The sequence below is a fragment of the Capricornis sumatraensis genome, chromosome X (genome assembly GCF_032405125.1).
Source record: "Capricornis sumatraensis isolate serow.1 chromosome X, serow.2, whole genome shotgun sequence".
Lineage (NCBI taxonomy): Eukaryota > Metazoa > Chordata > Mammalia > Artiodactyla > Bovidae > Capricornis > Capricornis sumatraensis.
Window position 1 is genome coordinate 39,697,064 of NC_091092.1, and position 21,096 is coordinate 39,718,159.

Here is a 21,096-nt window from a genome sequence, read left to right on the forward strand (position 1 = left end):
TATGAAACCCTACCTTTAAATTCGATAAAGTGGTGTAAAAGGTCAAATTTATCTCAATGAGGTAATATATTTGAAGGCTCCCAGGTAATGCCTTGTACATTAGAACATGGCCCCATGATAAAAATTTTAAAACACAAATCATTAAATTTTTCCTAAAGTTATTTTCTGTTCAATAGTAGTTTTCATTAAGTAGTAGTCACTCGTTGGTGGCAGATGATCTATAGTTTATACAAAGGTAGCTTAAAAATACTGCTTTGTTTCCAGTACTCCCTTGATGTGGCCCAGTATCCTATGGGATTGTTTGTTTTAACCCCACCCACCACACTGAACTGAAATATTCAGGGAACAGGGATTCTTAGAGTCTTGTTACCTGGTTAGTAACCCCTAATGCAAAGAGTATAGAGCATGGTGTTTCAAACGCAGGCACCACTGACATTTAGGGCTGGCTAATCCTGAGTTGTAAGGGCAGCCCTGTGCATCAGACTGGGCTTCCCTTGTAGCTTAGTCAGTAAAGAATCTGCCTGCAGTGCAGGAGACCTGGGTTCGACCCCTGGGTTGGGAAGATCCCCTGGAGAAGGAAATGGCAACCCACTCCAGTATCCTTGCCTGGAAAATCTCATGGACAGAGGAGCCTGGTGGGCTGCAGTCCATGGGGTCACAATGAATCAGGCACGACTATCTCTGACCTCTACCTGCTACCAGTAGCACCCTTCCCACCCCCTAATTTCTGACAACCAAAAATGTCTCCAGGAAGCAAATTTTCCCCTGGTTGAGAACCATTGTCCTAATGCATGACCCCATTATTGCCTACATTAAAGTTTGGCCACTTTTGTCTATCTACACTTTAGCTATGGGCCCAATCCACTCAGTAAATATTTATAAACATAGGAAAAATCAAATATTTAATATTGGGGGCATGACAAATGTCAAGAAACTGAAGCCACAGGTTATTAATTTTAATTATTAACTTCTGCTGGGCTCAAGGATACAGACTAACTTGGAATTCACTGACTTTGCTTAATATATAATTAAGCATATAATTAGTATATAATTTTACTTTATTTATATGGCTATTAAGTATTCATAGCCACTCAGGTCACATCAATTAAGCAAGTACCAAATCTGATCTCAGACACTATGTCACACCCTCTGGGGCTACTCAGAGCATAAGATATGGTATCTCCCTTCAAGCTGTGTGAACACATTGTAATATATTATCAGACTCTAGGCTGACATTTTGGAGTAAAAATATTCATGTGCCCTTTTGTGTGGGGGATAACAAAAGCATCCTTGAGTTTCTTGTCATTTGTTTAAATTAAGAAATAGACACATGAAAAAGCATAAGCAAATTACAAGTTCAGTTCAATTCAGTGGCTCAGTCGTGTCCGACTCTTTGCGACCCCATGAATCACAGCACACCAGGCACTCCCGGAGTTCACTCAAACTCATGTCCATCGAGTCAGTGATGCCATCCAGCCATCTCATCCTCCGTCATCCCCTTCTCCTCCTGCCCCCAATCCCTCCCAGCATCAGGGTCTTCTCCAATCAGTCAACTCTTCGCATGAGGTGGCCAAAGTAATTACAAGTAACTCCATGTAAAAACCCAAGAGATATCTATCAATAATAATAACAACAAAGAATTTATTTAATAGCACAAAAGCTAGAGAAAGGTAGAAAGTTCAGCAAGATCTCAAACGCAGTGTTTCTAAGGAAATGCCTCGATAGTTCAGGTCTCAAAATGTAGCATTCAGTCTTCCACATGCTTATATAACTCTAGCACAAAATCATGTCAGGAAAAGTCACTTACATATGTTTACATTATTTATTAAAGTTATACAACTTGCCCTTTTAAGTAGTTGTGAAATTAAAGTAACAGAGAAGAATTTAGGAGACAGAAAAATGAGAGTTGAACCAGGCTATCAATAAAACACTATACCAACTAGCACTATACCAAACTCAGCGAAGAATTGAAAGGAAATCCATCCGTTCATTCATTCAATGACTATCTACTGAGGGTTTCCTGTGTGCCATACATTGTTCTGGGCTCTGAGGATACTGCAATGAACATAACCAACATAAATCTTGCCCTCAAAAAGCTGACATTCTATCCAAATAATTCTTATGTAAGAGAAGCAAATGAAATGCACGATATAAGAGAAAAGAACTACAATGTGAGTGCTGCTCCCACCAACATGCAATAGGAAGAGTCTGAAAGAAGGCTTGTAGCAACGCGGAAGAATCAGTGGGGTTGGGACATGAGATGGGCCTTAATTGATGGAGCTTGATTCAGACCCTTGCTACTGAAGGTGTGGTCTAAGAATCTGCACTATCGTACCACCCAGGGACCGGTTAGCAATGCAGAATCTTGGACCCACTCCAAGCTTGCTAAATCAAAATCTGCACTTTAAAAAGAATCCCAGGGAACCGCTATGGAGTTTACATGACACTGTAGGTTTCTGGTCAGGCTGGCATTAAGTGTGAACTGGGATGGTGGGAAATCCAGACTGGATTGAGGCCTATCGTCAGGTTGGAAGTACGGAGGGCCTGGAGTGGAGGATATCCTTTATCATCTGAATGGATACAGAAAGTGTGCTGTATATACATGCAAAGGAATATTATTTGGCTATAAAAGGAAATCCTGCCATTTGTGACAATGTGGATGGACTTTGAGGGCGTTATGCTAAGTGCAATGTCAGACAGAGAAAGATAAATACTGTATGATCTCGCTTACACAGGGAATCTAAAAAAATACCAAACTTACAGACACAGAGGGTAGACTGGTGGTTGCCAGGGGAGGGTGATGCAGGAAACAGGTAAAGGTGGTCAAAGGGCTCAAATCTCCAGTTAGAAGATTGTTACATTCTGGGGATGTGATGTATGGCACTGTGACTTATAGTTAACAATACTGTTTTGTATACTTGACAGTTGTTAAGAGAGCAGATCTTAAAAGTCAGAAGGACCTGAGTTTGAATTCCCAGCCCTCCCACTTCTTAATTATGTGATATTTGGGTCAAATTATTCAAGCTCACTGAGCCTTTTTTTGCATTTCAGTAAAATGGAAGAAAGGTAATATGACCTCAGAGGGCCCTTGTGAAGATTCAGTAAGACACACACACACACACACACACACACACACACACACACACACAGCACTTAGCGGTCCCTGACAGAAAATGGAACTCATTAACGATAGCTAAATATATTGATAACAATGACATGCTATCTTTTGAGACAGATTCAAAGGAACAAGAGAAACATTTCTCGTCTGCCAGAGCCGCAACACCATGGTGGGTACAGCCCTACAATAACCTGCAAGTTAGGGAACTCCATCCTCATTTTAAACTGGCACTTGTGGTTTCCCAAAGGTGCCTTCCTAATGAGATGACTGCAATTGCTATTATTATTTTTTTTTAATCTCGTTACTGTTAGGTTACTCTCCGAAGAGTCTGCCTCCCTGCTGGAGTGGAACTTCAAATGAGGTGGAGGCAGGGACTTGCCGAAACCACTGCTCTGTATGCTGAATTCAATAATACGTCCTGCGAATGACCCAATCTCATTTCCCAGGCCTTTATTTCCTCATTCATTTTTCTGCCTAGGTGCCATCTGTTTTCCAACTTCCGTCTCTCTTACACGTGCTTGTGATGCGGAGAAGCCCCACTCTGGTCGCCCTCCCCCTCAACCTCCCAACTGGTAGCCCAAGAGGTAGGGGTAACCCCAGTTCTAAGGCACCTGAAGCCTGACGGGGGGCGGGGAATCCGGAAAGAGGAGAGCGGCCACGGACCCCGCCCAGCGGCGCGGCCCCAGCTGGGGACACGCGGGGGAGAGCAGGGGTCCGCTGGCTCGGACTCGGCGGCTCTCTGCGCCCCCGCCCTCGACCACGTCGAGGACTCGAGAAGGAATTCCGACGCCCGCCAAGTTTCAACTCAACACTTCGAGGCTGCGCCGCCCGTGCCCTCGCAAGCCTGCCTGCAACGTGGCCGCGTCCGGGACGCCCTCGGACCCCGCGGGTCACCCGAACTCTTCCCTTCTCTCTCCAGGCCGAGCCGTGCTCCACGCCCTCCAGTCCCCGAGCTCTCCTCTCCGTGGGCCAGGAGAGCCTCCCTCTTCTCGGGCTCCAGGAGCCCGAGCCGAGCCCCTTCCCAGTGCAGTCCTAGCTCTCCTGACACCGCCCGGCGGCGGGGCGGGGGCAGGGCCAGCGGCGGAACCGCCCCCAACCGCCTCCCGGGCCCGGCGAGCGGGCGGGTGGCTGGGGCGCCTCCACCTCCTCTTCCTAAAGCGGCGAGGCGCAGACGAGCGGCATCACTGGAGCCCAGGTCCCGGCCACTGCCACACACGGCGTCGGGCGCTCAGGAGCAGCGGCAGCGGCAGCGGAGGCGGCGGCCAGAGCGGCGGGCGGGCGCCAGAAAGGTAGACTGAGTCCCGGGGAGCCTCGCGGCGGACCGCCCACCTCCCGGCCCCGGGCCGCGAGCGCCCCCCCGCCCTGTCACCCAACTCGTGTGTGTCCTTCCAGGCCCGGGTCGAAAAGCCTGAGAGGGCCGCCGACCTACCCCCGGAGGAGGAGCCAGTCGGAGCCCGAGGCGCCGCCGCCGCCGAAGCCGCGCGGAGCCGCTTTCGCCTTCATGGCCCACTCACCGGTGGCGGTCCAAGTGCCCGGGATGCAGGTGAGGACGCCCGGGCCGCCCCCGCCGTCCACGTGACTGCCCGGGAGCTCGGGGCGCGCTCCGCGCTGGGCGCCGGCGACGAGAGGCGGCCCGGGGCTTCCCCGACCGAAGCCGGGCCGGGCGCTCCGGCCAGGTGACCCGGACGGAGAGCTCTCGGTGTTTCCCGGCGTGTAAGCTAGGCGGTGCAGTGTGCCGGCCGGGCGCGGAGGGACTGGGGCGCGCGGCTCTTTGGGGATGCCGGGGGCTGCGGGGGGGCGTTAAAACAGGCAGGGGCGGGACACCTGCGCCGGCTGAGCTGGTGCGCTTGTGGGGGTGGGAATGGAAGCACTTCACTTGGGAGAGATGGAGGTGTCTCGGAATTCGTGGGGTAAAACGCAAGTGGTGCTTACACACACACACAAGTTGGGGCGGAGCAAGGCAAGGGGGTGTCGGTGGTGGCGGCTTTGAATTGGGCTCTTCCTGTGTGCGTAGAGCAAAGAGCGAGGTGACTTTTTTCCCTTTTGGGGCTGCTGCTTTGGGGCCAGGTTGTGTCTCGCTCCCCCCACTGGGCGCAGCCCGTAGTGGGGTGTGAGAAACGCAGGGTCCTAAGTTAGAGCAGCGGTGGTGATGACTCTCCCGCCCCCGCCCCCAGCCTTTCCCACCGGAGGGCTGTGGCGGTGTGGTTGTTGCAAAGCTTTTTGTCCTGGACGACAAGATATTACGGCCTGGGACCTAACTTTTTATCTTTTACATCTTACCAGCCCTCTCCCCTTACATTTTCATTCTATTAAAGAAGAAACAAGCTATGTCCACAAACTTTCTGCATTGTTAGGTTTTTAAATCGGTGCATTTCAAGCTATCTACTAAATGTTACCCAAGTTGAGTAGCTTTTAAGCATTCACGTTTTATTTTTTTTCCTTTGCTAGACAGCCTAAACACCCCCACTTATGAATAGGTAAAAGACTAGAAGCACTTAAGCCTCATTATCTTCTAAAAATGTGAAAGCAAACGTTTTCTAAGTTCAGAAAAAAATGTTTAGTAAATAGCTTATGTTGCTAGTAGAAATCAAAGCGCCATGGATTGGGGCCTTAATTTACTAAATAATGCATGGAATTCATCTTAAAAAAAAAAACAGTTGGTCATATTTGATACATGATCACACGAAAAAAGTGATTTTTAAAATGCTTTCCCCCAAAAGGACTTTTTGTATCGGACATGTATCTAACTTAGGACTCCTGTGTGTCCTAGGCACCAGGCCTTTCAGCTAAATATAGGATAAGCCTGGGTTGAGTCCCAGGAAATCGATGTAGTTCATTTAAAAAAAAAAAAAAAAGGAGCAAAAGGGAAAGGCGAGACATTAGGGCCTTTTAAAAGGTTAATCCATTCAAGCTTTACAAAATGCCTCAAACTTCCTTCTTCTCACGCCACCCTCTCCTTCCCTCCCTCCTTCCCCCCAGCCACTGCCCCTCACCCCATTCATTCAGTTCTGCCTTTGATTATATCGAGAGAATTAGTAGTTTGCCCTATCAACTACAGTTTTGCTCTGTCTGATGTGGAAGAAAGTGGGGAAACTTTGCCACCGTGCTCTCCTTTCCTTCGGGGAGTAGAACAGTCGGCATGTGAAGTTTGTCTCTGAGTGTCTCAGTACTCCTCGCTCCATTGTGTGCACGCGCTGCCTCCGTGCGTGCGTCAGCAGAGTGAGCACCTCCCGATCAAGTTTGATTCTGGGGAACCCTGCGTGCTGAGGAGAAAATGGTTTCTGGTCTTTATTTCATTTGTCTTGACTTTATTTGATTTATATGGTTTCTGATCCTTATTTGATTTGCCTTTATTTGATTTACATGGTTTAGGAACTCCTTACTGTTCAGTATTTCTTATGGCTCCTTGCTTTGTTTCATTATCTGATTTCCCTATCTTTTGAATTTTTAAATTTTTAAAAATCTTCATTAAGGTGGGTTAGAATGTGAGTCTCATATTTTAAATGATAAATTCTGCCTTTCATTTTATTCCTACCCAAAGTTGTGCTGGCTTTGGGAAGGGCAATCATCTCAACATTTGCCAAGAAGAGAGGAATACTTGCCACTGTCTCTGTCTGAATGAAATGGTAAATTCTTACCTTCTTATTTCCATGCTCTCTGTAGATGTGGTTCTTAAGCGTTTGGGGCAACAAAAAGGTTTTCAACAGTTAAAATTGTGGGGTATCCTAAAAACAAATTTGATGATTAGCAGCGTGACTCTCATGCCTAGACTACTGTGACTATTCTTTTGTTTAAAAGTAGTGAAAATGAGATGCAGGAATATATCACGAGCTTGTAAAAATTTTTTCTGCAAGAGTTAGGAGCAACTTTTAGATCTTCACAGTAGTGAGAAAACTTGAGTTAGCCATGTGTTCCTGAAATTAATGTATAGTATTTCCACAAACCAGGGTGAAGTGGTCGACTGGCCAGTAACTTTTTAACAGTTTATTTTAGGGAATTATGAAGATTGATGGAAAAATGATTTTTCCAGAAATAAAAACAAAATTACTTTACCCGCAGTGTTTTTCTCCCCCTGAGGAGAGACGTGAAGTCGAGCTACCTGTTCTATCACTTAAGACTTCCAGCATTCCTGACATTCAAACAAAGAAATTTCTGTTGCCTCTAGTTTAAAATAGAAAAGAAACTTGGAGTGACGAAAGAAAACCCAGGATTTGGTCCAGTTAAAACCCTTCCTTATGAATTAGTTATTCAGACTCGTATTGTTAATATTTCTTAATATTGTGGTAATGAAATGTTTGCCATATTACACCAAATGTAAAGGATATGAATGTTTTGATGCTTAATTTGTGCTTATTTCTGTAGTATATCGCTAAAGGAATTTTCCATACCAGGAGCTGAACTCTTGAAAAATATTTAAAGCACAACTTAAACAAAATAAACCAACAAACCTGTTTCTTTCCACTCAAATATTTACTCTTTAATGATTTAAAACATGTTGTTTCTTTGAAGTTCACAGCTGTAAATCATACTTAAGTTTAAGATATTTCCCCTTAGAAACTGCATGAGTATTTATGAAGACAAGTGTTCTAAATTGGGTGTTAAATCTTTCATAAAGTGTAGGTGAGAGAATGAAGTTAAATGTTGAATTAGAGTACTAACTGTTATTATGTTATGCCTCTTGTGAAAGAATTTTTTTTAACTTCGTGCTAAAGAATTTAAACATTAGCCTTCACGTATCTTTAAATATGATCAAGGTGGTATGGTTTTTAAACGGTTGTTATTTTAGATGTGAGATGGAAATGAAGGTTAAGGATTAATGAACACATTATTGAATACTTTTATCTAAGAGGTGGAAAACCTTTTCTTGCATTGGTGAACCTAGTTACTGGGTTCTGGGAAGGATACAGAAGTATGCTACACAATGTCTGCCCTTAAAGATCTTAAAATGTTGTTGGGGAATTAAATCTAGTACATGAAACATGAAATAATGCAAAATCTATGATACTTACTCTGTAATAGAGGGTTTTGACTAGAAGAGTTGAAGTCTTGCCCCCAAAAGATTGTTAGGGTCCATATAATCTTGGTCATGGGATAAAAATCACTTGGACTATGATGAAGAATTGCAATAGAGAAATCGTAGGAGGTAAGATTAGAAGACTTGATTGGGTCCAGATTGTGGCAGTTCTTGAATGCTGGGGAAGGGTTTGGCCTTCGGACTAGCCACTATTGTTAAGTAAGAAAGGCTTAATGAACAAAGTTATATATAAGAAGAGAAATCTTAAGACTGGATGAGTAGATGAAGTGGAGGATTGAGAGACTTCAGGTAGTTTGATCAACTGAGGCTACTTCAATGAGGCTGTCATATCTATACAGATGCAATGGACCTTGCATTGACCGGTTGCCTTCCATATGCCTTGTACTATGAGTACATATAATTACTAGTATATAATTACTAGACTTCAAATTAGCCAGTTACAGAAGAAAGCATCGAAGCCATTGTGATATCGAATATGGGGAACTGGGACAATTATGGTACATCCAAAAAAAGCTGGAAGGTCAGGGAGAAGAGTCAGATCTGGTAGAATATTAATGATTTCTGTTGCAGGCTTGTGAAGTTTGAGGTAACAGCAGGATGACAAAAATGTAGAGCTGTATGTCTGTTACCTTGACTGTGGAGATGGTTTCAAAGGTGTATGTATATGTACAAACCCATCAAAATGTATACATTAAATATGTACAATTTTTTTGTATATCAACATGCCTCAGTAAAGCCAGTTTTAAAAATGTCCAGCGAATACTTGAAGATATAGATCTGGAGCCTTAGTCATTCATCAGCCATTTACTGAGCATTTACTTTTGGCCACTTTCTTTACTTGAAACTGAAGGATGGGAGCCACGAAGGAGGGAGAGGTCATAATGTCAGAGAGCATGTTGGAGTGAGGGCCCTCATGAGGCAGGAAGCTAAGGTGGAGGATTGTTAAGAAAAGGAATGGAGATTTAAGATGCATTCGGGGATGAGCAAATGCGTCAGGATAAGGACGGAGTTAACTGGGGGTGGGGGAGGAATTCTTTATTTTACTCTCATCATGAAACCTAAATTGGAGAAGGAATTCAGCTTGGTGTCAGAATCTAGTATATAGGTTTCTTACCTTCCTTCCACCTTCTGAAGGGACTAATCAGCTTTGTAATTTGAGATAGAAAGCCATAGAAAGCAGTGCTTGCACTAATACGTAAATCCAAACCATTGTCTTGGTTGGTAGGTGATTGATACAGAGATGTTGAATATGTTGCTGATGATGGGAGAAGACTAGCTGAATCAGAATGATCAAAGACAGTTCTTAGCTGGGAGAGTTGGAGGTAGTTGCAAAGTATGGGGTACGCAGGCTGGGGCTGAACAGAGAGTAAACAGGAATTGCTCATGGTAGGACTTGTGCCTTGAACACTAATGAGGGTCTAAAAATGGCACAAGAGGACAAAGGTCCATCATGTACCTCCATTGCCTGAGTCATAGCAAATAAGAGAATATAATTTAGCTGGTACCTAGGAACCACTGAATATTGTGATCCTGTGGGGTTTTTTATTCTGCCTTTCATTTATTCAGTGACCTTGAGCACATCATCTACAAAGTGGGGAATAATAAAAGCTGTGTTTCCTTTGCCTCTATGAAATGTTATTAGGATGAGTTAACTATCATCTGTGGAGTATATTTTGAACTCTTTCATCAAAGGTGTTATGATGTATATGGGCAGTTCATTCTGCCAAACAATGCTAGGCTAATCACATGAAAACACTGTCATTATCTCTTCTCACTCCTGCTTGGTAATCTACAGTTTTCCTATTGAAATCCAGTCTCCCACCCCCACCCCAAAACACCCACACAAATACCACCACCACCAGACCTGAAGTCTTCTGCTCAGCTTTCCAGACTTCCTGTCATCTGGCTCCTCTCTACAGATCTATACTTAGTTATTTCTACTCCCCAACAAGAAAGCTGTTTTGTTCTACCATGCCAGTTACAATTCAGTAATCACTGAATGGCCAGACCCTACCTGATTTTCAAGGTCTCCATCTTACTTTCTCCATGAACTCTCTCTGAACATTCCAGACTACAGTAATCACTCCCATTTTCCAGCATCTATTATATCCCTTGTCAGCAGCAGACAGTCCAGTCCTTGGTTTATATACTGCCTTAGATTTTTCCTAATTATATATGTTATACTTGTCTCTCAAACTAGGTTGTAAGTTTCTTACAGGCAGGGACCATCTATTTTACTTCTCTTTTCCATTAGGTATGAATTATGTGTAAAAGTGTTGGTTAGTGAGTACAGTACATATAGACTAGAAATTTCTGACTTTTCCATTCTGTTTTTGTAAATATATTGTGTTCTGCTTGAATTCTTGTAGATCGTGAAGGCTAATTTATGTGTGCACACTGAAGACATTTTCTACTTACTAAAAATGCGTTATATGTGATAGGTCTAACAAAATATACTGGTAACTAATCAGCTGTCCACGCACTGAAACTCTTATTCTTGTCTTCCGAGACCTTTGAGAGAAAGAGGAGCCCTCATTGCTCCCCTAGTAGCTAGGGCTGATTTCAGACAAATTTATGTCTTTGAGAAAAATAACCGTTTGTCCCTTGCCTGTGTCCCCCTGTCAAAAAAAAAAAAAAAAACCACAAATAAATAAAACCTCTTTACTTCTCTGTCCCAGCTGTCATATTAGAAAGAATCTGATAAATTTCACTGATATTGAGGTGTCTTTGTTTAATGGCTCATGTGTGGCCTCTCCCATGGATGTCCCTCCCCCAAATCCCATATAATTCAAGCAGATCTTCTGAAATGCACATTCAGAGAAACCAAGAGACCTAGTGTCAAGCAGATCCCATCCTTCCCCTCTATTCCTGCTTGTCTCTCCCCATCACCTTTCACTGAGAATAGAGCTTACTCCCTGTCAGCCTCTTCTGGACTTGTTCCAGCATACCTCTGACAGCAACCCACTGAGCTTTCTTTTCCCTTCATTTATCCTACGGTCATGGATTAGAATGACCCGCATCCTAAAATACCAGAGTAGCCATTGGTACAACAGCTTTGGATACTCTAGCAAAATAAGAACAAAAGCGTGGTTCACCCTTCCTGGGGACTAGAGTAAACAAAACTGTAGACAGCTTAGGTCTACAGGTTAAAAATATTCTAATTATCTTTTTTTGAAGGTCCACTTTCCTCGTTTGTGATCAAGTAGTTTCACGAAGGCACTGCTGAGGAAATCCGAGGCACTGTGTTTTTATCTTTTTCTCATGGAAAACATTTACAGAACAAAACCTTTTCAATGTTCCATTAAGATCCTTGTAACAAGAGATAGTGTTCTTAGTGGTATTTTTTTCAAGTGAGGAAAAATCGGTAAAACCCTATCAATTTAAAATGCGAAGGACTGAAAAAAGTAGGGTTTAAATCACCCATCATTGAATTTTTCAATTTGTTTATTACAGAACAATAGTGTGTCTAGCTGAAGAATAACAGTTGCTTTGAATCATAGAAGTTGCTTCCCAGTATCAATTTAATGAAGTTTTACTGGATTTGAAATCCATACCACAGTAGATATGTTAGGGAATTTCTAAGCACACTAGTGAATTACTCTACCAGATTTCAGTAGAGTCTGGTAACAATCCAAGGAGTGAATTTTTGGCAGGTGGAGGAAAGACTTCAAGAACATCTAGATGCATCCAGATTTTTCTTTGAAAATGCATTTTTGCGTAGCTCTGTGAGTGTCTTTTTATCCCCCTCCCCCAGCTTTCCATTAAACCATTGGCTTTGGGACATATCACTTTACAGTATGTTATATTAAGCTAGGATTTAACTGCTTGCTGCACTATAGTATAAATAACACAGCAGTGGGTGGTGGGGAAGGGATGGGCAACATAGATAATCAGGTGGGGCATAAGTTGGTTTTAATGCAAGAAAAGTTGGGGCAACTGAGCCAGTAGAAACCAAGAGGTCATAATTTCTTCCCAGAACCTAGGTTCATCATTATTATTGCCCCCTAGAGCTGGAAAAGTTTCTGGACCCCCTGGTCACAATTTCCTGCTGCCTGTCTTAACTTTAAGTAGAAGCATAAAAGAAACCAATCAGCAAAGCATGCACACATGCTACGAAGTATGGGGATAGGAAATAGAACCTTGACCTCTTATGGTTAAGGAGGCTGTAGTCAGTGTGTCTAGCAGCCTCAGGGGAAGAAGCATACTTCAACTGTGTGCTTTTCAAGTGCTTCTGACCCCATGAGAAGAACAGTTAGCGAATTCATTATTTAGGGTCCTGTTTGCTTCTGTAGTTTTATCTCAGATCCTCTGTCTGAACTTTGCTCTGAGCCTTCTGATGTGCTCCTTCTGTCAGTTAATGGTAATATAATAGACTTCCCAAGTTGGATACTGGTGATCCAGGTTTAATGTTTTTACACATTTAGTCTTCATGAAACACCAAAGGGTGATTTAAGCTGGAAAATTATTAGCAGCAAAGTTTGGAAGGCCTTCGTGATGTAGGACATAGTGCTTGATACCTATCTCTGAAACACACAAAGTGTAAAGAAGTCAAGAAGTTTATACTGTAACTGAAAAGATTAGACATCTGCACATGTAAAGATCTAACAATGCAGAGCAATAGTCAGTCATACAGTCATAGTGTTAGTCACTCGGTCATGTCCAACTCTTTGCGACCCCATGGATTATAGCCTGCCAGGCTCCTCTGTCCTTAGAATTCTCCAGGGAATAGTAATGAATACCAAATGAGATAGAAATGGACATAGTAGCATTCCAAGGCAGAGAAGGCAATGGCACCCCACTCCAGTACTCTTGCCTGGAAAATCCCATGGACGGAGGAGCCTGGTAGGCTGCAGTCCATGGGGTTGCAAAGAGTCGGACATGACTGAGCGACTTCACTTCCCTTTTCACTTTCATGCATTGGAGAAGGAAATGGCAACCCACTCCAGTGTTCTTGCCTGGAGAATCCCAGGGACAGCGGAGCCTGGTGGGCTGCCATCTCTGGGGTTGCACAAAATCGGACACAACTGAAGCGACTTAGCAGCAGCAGCAGCATTCTAAGGAAGATCAAATTAAGGAAGGGAACTATCATTTATACAACACCTTTATACTAGGCACATGTGTTTCTGCTACTGCCCTACATTGCTTCTAGGCAAAGCAGCCCTGAACAGACCCTTAAAGGAGAGTGGGAGACTGGCAGGAGAACAGGCATAAAGGGGCACATACAAAGTTCCTTCTATAACAGAAGTTACCGTGAACTGTGTCAAGACCAAATTATGAAAGGCTTTGAATGCCAGAGGGCTTCCCTGGTGACTCAACTGATAAAGAATCCACCTGCAGTGTGGGAGACCTGGGTTCAATCCCTGGGTTGGGAAGATACCCTGGAGAAGAGCAGAGCTACCCACTCCAATATTCTGGCCTGGAGAATTCCATGGACTGTATAGTACATGGGGTCACAAAAAATTGGACAGGACTGAGCAACTTTCACTTTCTTTGAATGCCTGACTGAGCCAGTTATTTTTAACTCAACCTACAACAAGGTGTTCTTTTTTTTTTTTTTAATCAAGAAAGTGAACTGATCAAAGCAGTGGTTTATTGTTTGGTTTTGGAAGATTAGGCTTGTAACCTAACAGTCTGGGTTGGAGAAAGGCTAGATATAATAAGTGGATATTGTAATAGCCCAGGCTTTAGTTGTTAAGAGTGTGATCTAGGGCAGTGATGGTCAAGCTTGAGCATGTATCAGAACTACCTGGATGCTTTTTAAAACACAGATTGCCAGGCCCCAGCTCCAGTGTTTTATGATTCAAGTAGGTCTGCAGTGGCCATGAGCTTGCATTTTTAATGAGTTCCCAACTGCTCTACTGGTCTGGGGACCACTCTGAGTACCACCCAAGGAAGACTGCCAGACCTTGGTGATTGATTGGACATGGGAAGGGGAAAAACATGACAGTAAAGACTCAAAGATATGGCTGAGTTTGGGAGAAGAAAAAATTTTTTTAACTGTTGAATTTGTAGCGCTGGCTACACAACCAAGCAGAAGCAAGTAGTAACAGGTTAGTTCAGGAATGAAGAGGATGATGGGAAGTGCTACCTGGAGAGAGAGTAGATGAAATTGTGAGAGATCAAAATAACATGATTTTCAGTCATCCTTCCAAGAAGCTGAACTCAATTTTGTATTAATTTTTATAGCTTCCAAAATCTCACTGTCACCCATCACTTCTGTGTCCCTTGATCCAGATAGGTTTGACAGTTCAGTAAATGCTCTTACCTTCAAATGTAAACACTTCTCTTAAGTACATGAAATCTATTTATGCTTATACTTGTGAAAGTGCAAATTGCTAAAGAGAAATAAAATGCCACTTTCCTAAATGCCAGTAAGTGGCACTATTTACCCCAAAGATAGACATTTAAAAAACTTTTTCCAATTTTTACACATCTCATCTTTTTTTTTGTATAGAACTTCTTTCCCTCACTCTGTATTATCCACCCCCCCTCCAAAAAAAAAAAAAAAAAAAAACCCTGAAAGTATTAACTCTGAGCTGCTATTTTGTCAAAAATACCCATTTGGTCATCACATTCCAAAGCCAACTTGTGTTTACATATGGAAATTCTTGGGAGGGGAGAGGAAGTTGCTTCAGAATCATTAAGGAAATATCAAACCACTTCCTAAATGGCCTTTCTGACTCCATCTTCTGCCCTCTAAAATACTCTCTATACCTGTCAGATTAATCTATTACCATCTGCCAACAAATATCCTGTAGGAAAGCCTGGAGCTCAGTTTAAACAAAGGATTAAATAAGTAAGTAAGTATTAGTAGCTCAGTCATGCCAGACTCTTTGTGACCCCATGGACTGCAGCCCACCAGGCTCCTCTGTCCATGGGATTTTCCAGGCAAGGATACTAGAGTGGGTTGCCATTTCCTTTTCCAGGGGATCTTCCCGACCCAGGGATCGAACCCCGGTCTCCTGCACTGCAGGCAGATTCTTTACTGACTAAGCTACAAACAAAGGATTAGAACTGGAAATAAGAGAAGCAAATGAGCCCATTTAATAAGTTTGCCAATACCAAACAATGTGAGCAAACTTGATCCCCCACTTCATTCACCAGCTTTGGACCTAAGTCACTTTTCAATATCAAAATGAACCCACAACCAACGAAACCAAAATTATCCTTGAGAATCAAAGATTTGGCACCAGTGAAGATGTTCAAAAATGTGTAGAAATGAGCCTTTAAACACACACATTTCAGGTGATGTTTAGTTACCATTAAAATAAGTTTCTTGAGGGCTTTCTTCCCCTTTAGGGAATATAATTTGTTTGAGTTTAAAATTGTAAGTTTACCTTATTCCTCACATCTCTTATGGGGTTGCTATCTCTTTTCCAGGATACGTAAATTACTTTTGTGATCCATTTTTCGTTACTCTGTATGGTAAATTATGTTTTTATGGGGAAAAATTCATTGGGGCCATGTGTATATGCACATGCAATGTATATCATATGTGGAGTATATTTTGTGTTTGAAAAACCTTCAAAATCTGTTCAAGAAAATAAGGTTCAACTTTGGCCAGTATTTAGTCATCTGTACCAATTTTAGACATAACTATTTAAAGCAGAAAAGTGCATTGTCAAAATAAAAATGAGTAAAAGATAGGATGATCACTAAGTTCAAGAAGCAGAAAATTATGATTTGGCAATGTCATATAAGATGGTCTGCATATAAAAGAAATTCAGTAACATTGATGTAAAAAGTATGTACTCAGTAGAAATTACAGTATCCATGGATTTACTAAGTATTTTTATTATATAGAAAATATATAGAATTCTTTATCACCTTTAAAAAGATTTTAAAAATCCTTAAATATGTATTTATGAAAGATAAATACATATGTCTATATGTACCTATGTCTACACACTTAACAGGGTTTCCAGGATTCTACACATGTTGCAGTTTTATCATGACTAGTTCTTTTTGCTGTATTTAATATTTAAACTATTACTGTTCTTAAAGAAAATGGACTCATAGCGGTCAGTTCCATACAGGAAACAGATCATGGTAAACAACTTTTAATGAAGTTTAGTACCAATGTTAATCTATTTTAGTGAATTAGAATTGAATTGAACATTACGTAGGATGGTATTATCAAGATTCTCAATTCTCTGCTTAATTTCTCCCATAGAATAGTCTTGCAAAGAACCATTGCATCAAAGGAACTGCTTTTGATAGTATAAATCTGTTTGCCTATTAGCAAAATCAGAGGCATGTGAGTAGTATACAAATGACTTCTGGTTAACAGGAACTTGTGATCATTGTCTAAGCTCTTATTTTGAAGTTATCGTTGTTATAGGTACTTTACACTAGATTTTAGGGTGATAGAGAATGGAGGGGATAGGGCATTGGATTCTGTTTCAGTGACAAAATCTTGTATAGGAGAGCTGCTTTAAAAAAAAAAAACTATTTATCTCTTCATGAAAAATGGTGACTGTCACTGAAAGATCTTTTTCTTTGGTTCTCTGTCACAGGCTTTCCAAAGGGCACATAAAATGAAAACGTGGGATTTGACTAGTTAAATAATGAATCAATTTTGAGGTTTTAGCATAGGTGACACCTCCATCATCGTCTTTTTGGACTGTGATTTCTGGTAATAGCAAGTGAAAAAAACTATTACCGCTGTTGCTATGGATCTTCTATCTGCTGAGGTTCAGGCATCGTTTTGGAGGCTGCAGTGTAAACCCTGCTTAGGGAAGGTAGAATTTCATAATACCAGAGGATTACTGCTGCCTCATGAGCAAACAGAAAATGTAGGTGAGGGAAAAGGTGTTGGACTCTGGAAGAAGAGAAAGAGTATTTTCCCAGGAAGGGAAAAAGTAGTCTTTTGCTTTAAAGATTGAGAATTCTCTCTATATATTTTTTAGAATGGGAAATTTCTATGCTTTCTGCAGAGAGGAGAAAAAGCTAACAGAAAAGGAAATTGGGGAGGTAATAGTAATTCGTTTCTTTCTTGTTGCTTATGAGTTCTGTGATACAAGTTACATTTACATAATTGATTTGTTATGGCAAGAAATGTAAAGAGTCTTTTGGTTGGGAGAAAGCTTGTGAAAGATCAGGGGAAAGAGCTGACATCATAGGGATGGTGGTTTCAGCTGCTTTTCTGTTTAAGATGTGCAATTTTGGGGACGTGCATACTGGGCCAATAAATTGTTTCTAGACACTTGGAGTCATTTTGGGTGGACTTTTCCCGCCTTTGAAGGCAAAATGAATATTTTTCATTAACAAGGAAAAGTGCTAGATTATCATTGGATTCTGTTTGACTAATTTGGGCTGTTATTTGGGGGAGGGGAGGCTGAAGAGAAGAAACCTTTCTTTCCAATGACTTGGAATTGATATTATTGTTACTTCTCCAGTGGGTTCTGACCTTAAAATTCTCCCTTAGGGAATGATTAAAATAGTTTTTTGGGGAGCATTTCAAGGCTGTGTAGCATCTCAGATTTACTTTAAAATAAGTTTGCCTAATGACTTTTTAGCACCAGTTGATTTATGTCTTGGCTGAGAGAAGACCTCTAGCGAAGCATGTAGTCCATTACTTTTTTCCAAGAAGACCTATGGATACCAAATACTGCACTATTGTTGCCTTTTAACTCTCCAGTAATTTAAAAGGTATAAATGTCTTCATATTAAACAACAAAAAAAATTCTATTCTGCCCAGGGATTGCAGGCCCCTCCCCACGTTCAGGTTAGAGACAGCTTTCTCTTGTTGTCCATCCACGTGCCTAGGTGTTTTGGGAGAATCCATCTGTATGACCAGAAGCATTTTGATATGTTTACATTTAGGCGTTATTTTTTAATAGTGCATTGTACCGTCATAGTGTAGGTACGATCCTGATTGAAAGAGCAAGCACAGTTGTAGATGATTTTTTTTAAACCCCTTTAGCTCAAAAGATGATCCATATATCGTGAAAGGATGCTGCTGCTACTGCTAAGTCGCTTCAGTCGTGTCCGACTCTGTGCAACCCCATAGACGGCAGCTCACCAGGCTCCCCCATCCCTGGGATTCCCCAGGCAAGAACACTGGAGTGGGTTGCCATTTCCTTCTCCAACGCATGAAAGTGAAAAGTGAAAGTGAAGTCGCTCAGTCATGTCTGACTCTTCGCGACCCCATGAACTGCAGCCCACCAGGCTCCTCCATCCATGGGATTTTCCAGGCAAGAGTACTGGAGTGGGGTGCCATTGCCTTCTCCGAAATTATGGTATAGGTATAGTAAAGTCACTCAGTCGTGTCCGACTCTTTGTGACCCCATGGACTGTAGCCCACCAGGCTCCTCTGTCCATGGGATTCTTCAGGCAAGAAAACTGGAGTGGATTGCCGTTTCCTTTTCCAGGATATTCTTATTTAATATGGCCATGTGATTCCAGAGCTTGAGAATTTAATTCCTTTTTTTTTTCCTAGTAGGACACTAAATTGTTTTCTTCTAACTACTAGAATGAAGAGTATGGTATGTTCTGTTCCTTTATAGCATGAAATAATGCCTGCATGTATCTCCTCAAATGTAAAACTGTGGTGAGCCTTGGGGATTCTGCTCAGGAGTCTGGACTAGGTTATTATTTATAAAAGATATGCGATCATATATTTATTCCAAGCAAATTCTGAATTGGATGTAATTAATTTTCTACTGAGGCAATTAATGTGTAGTTACTTTTGTACTATGTGTAATTAACTTTCTAAGAGGTAGCGAGCGGGGCTATAATGTTTGACTTCTGTTTTGTACAAGATGAAGTTTCCTTAAAAATGTGGATTTTTCATTCTCCCTTGTAAATATTTTTGAATGCCTGTATTTTTTAAACAATAATAATGATCACCTTCTTCCAGTAGTGTTTTCAGAGGTTTGTTAATCTAATGCAACCTTTCTCCATTGGGACTGTTTGAACCATAAAACAGAGACAATGATATGAGTGAATGTTTTCTCAATTCTGCCAAGAAGGACACAACTAAAACCATCCTAGATGCACTAGAGAGGAGTTTATTAGACAGTAGATCTGGTAGAGCAACAGTTGCAAGCTATAGCCAACGGCCAAATCCTGAGTGCAGTCTGTTTGTGTGTAGGCTGAAAGCTAAAAAAAATTCTTTTATTTATTTATTTTTTTTTACAATTTTAGAGAGTTCTTTAAAAAGAATATGTGACAGAGATCACAGACTGTACTAGCCCACAAAACCTTAAGATATTTACGACATGGTCCTTCATAGAAAAAGTTTGCCAAACCCTGTCTTACGGCATGGAACCTCATTGAGAATTGCTGGAGGGAAGCAATTTATAGTACTTTCTGTGGGATTAGGGATACAGTAAGATATTAGGAAAGTTTCTCTTTGTTGAGGTAACTGACTTGTATATTGGTCCCATTATTATAATGCTTAATTCAAGGAAAGACTCCAGATCATAGTAAATAGGGAGATGTGTTCTTGTTTTCTAAACAAAAACTATATTTAATAGTTGAATGATGTGGAAAGTTGTGTTGGAAACAATAATGAATAATAAATTATGTATGTGTATATACAAATATATTTCAGTGTTTTTCTTAGTTTCTACAACAAGAAATAGAAGTAAATTTTAAAGGACTATAAGGGAAGGCATTGATTGCTTTTATCACTATTTTAAATTAAGGGGCTATATCTATTAGAGAAGGAAAGTGAATAGAGAGTGTTAAGTGTCAGATATAATCACATTTGTTTCCTCCTTGTACTGAATAAGTGTCGTCACCCTACAATTAACATCTCAGGTACCTTGTCAGCAGTAAGAAGAATAGTACTTAATCAAAAATGCATTCAAATTATTAGATCATAGCATATGAAATAATCAGGCTGCACCAAATGCCACTTAACTACTTGATTCAGTGGGGGAGGTACCATCAGCCATAAAACATATATTGGTAAATCACAAAATTACCAAGGGAGAGAAAGACCAGCAGGCATTCTTTGTAATTTGCTGCTGATTTCCTTTATCCCCATATTCAGTTAATTGTGAAGTTCTAAGCAGTGTTTTTTTCTTGGAAAATGTCAGACATCATCCCTTCTTTTATCAAGAGGTAGCGAGCGGGCCTCTTGTCACTAAGTACACTTGAGGCAATGTGCAGACATAATGTAACTATCTGAAACACAGATTTTATTTTTTTTACTCATCTGCTGAATGCGTTCAGTAGCTCACTGCTAACCTGCTCAGAAATTTCTAGGATGGGTGAGTTAAACAAGGCTGCTGAGATGGTCAGGAACGGCTTCACTGGGTGGCTGAGCTTGCTTTAAGACTGGATGGCAAGAAGGGAAAGAAAGGAAGGAAATGAAATTAGACAAGACAAGAAAAGACAAAGGAACTTCTAAGGTTGTGTTTTTCAAAATCTTGTATGGGTCCTTTTGGGGTGGGCGGTGAAGATTTGCTTGGTGAATGGTACTTTATCTCTGGTTAGGGCTGTAAAATGATAGGGTACAAGTTGGCTCAAGTTGTAGATCAGAGATCTTTTCGGGTAGTGTACTGTTCAAACATTTTAATTACTTTGAATTGCTCATCAAGCTTATTTTGGCTATGGCAATTCAAAAACTAATTAAGGAACATTGTCATTTGTCTCCATCCTGAGGTTACTTGTTTGTCATTGCCCTCCCCACCCCATCCCCAGCTAGAAAACTCTCATTATAAAATAAAAAAGACAAGCATTTTATAAAGATCACTTTCAGTTCTAAAATCCTGTGATCCTCTAAAGTTCCTAAAAAGATCACATAGTGTATTTTTTTGGAGGACAAAAAAAATCTGATTTTGTACATGTATGCAGATTTCATCAGAGAAGGCAATGGCACCCCACTCCAGTACTCTTGCCGGGAAAATCTCGTGGACGGAGGAGCCTGGTGGGCTGCAGTCCATGGGGTCACAAAGAGTCAGACATGACTGAGTGACTTCATTTTCACTTT

The 21,096-nt window shown here is 41.4% G+C and overlaps 1 protein-coding gene across 1 annotated transcript in view; it reads left to right on the top strand.

The window, feature by feature from the left end:
* Positions 1-2,487: 2,487 nt before the first annotated feature.
* The window catches only part of STK26 (serine/threonine kinase 26), a 71,759-nt gene continuing 53,150 nt past the window's right edge, over positions 2,488-21,096 (top strand). Inside the window, exons 1-3 of the mRNA XM_068963120.1 lie at positions 2,488-2,533; positions 3,695-4,407; positions 4,511-4,794. Of these exons, the coding sequence (XP_068819221.1) occupies positions 2,488-2,533; positions 3,695-4,407; positions 4,511-4,794 (1,043 nt within the window). The remainder of the gene's footprint in view (positions 2,534-3,694; positions 4,408-4,510; positions 4,795-21,096) is intronic.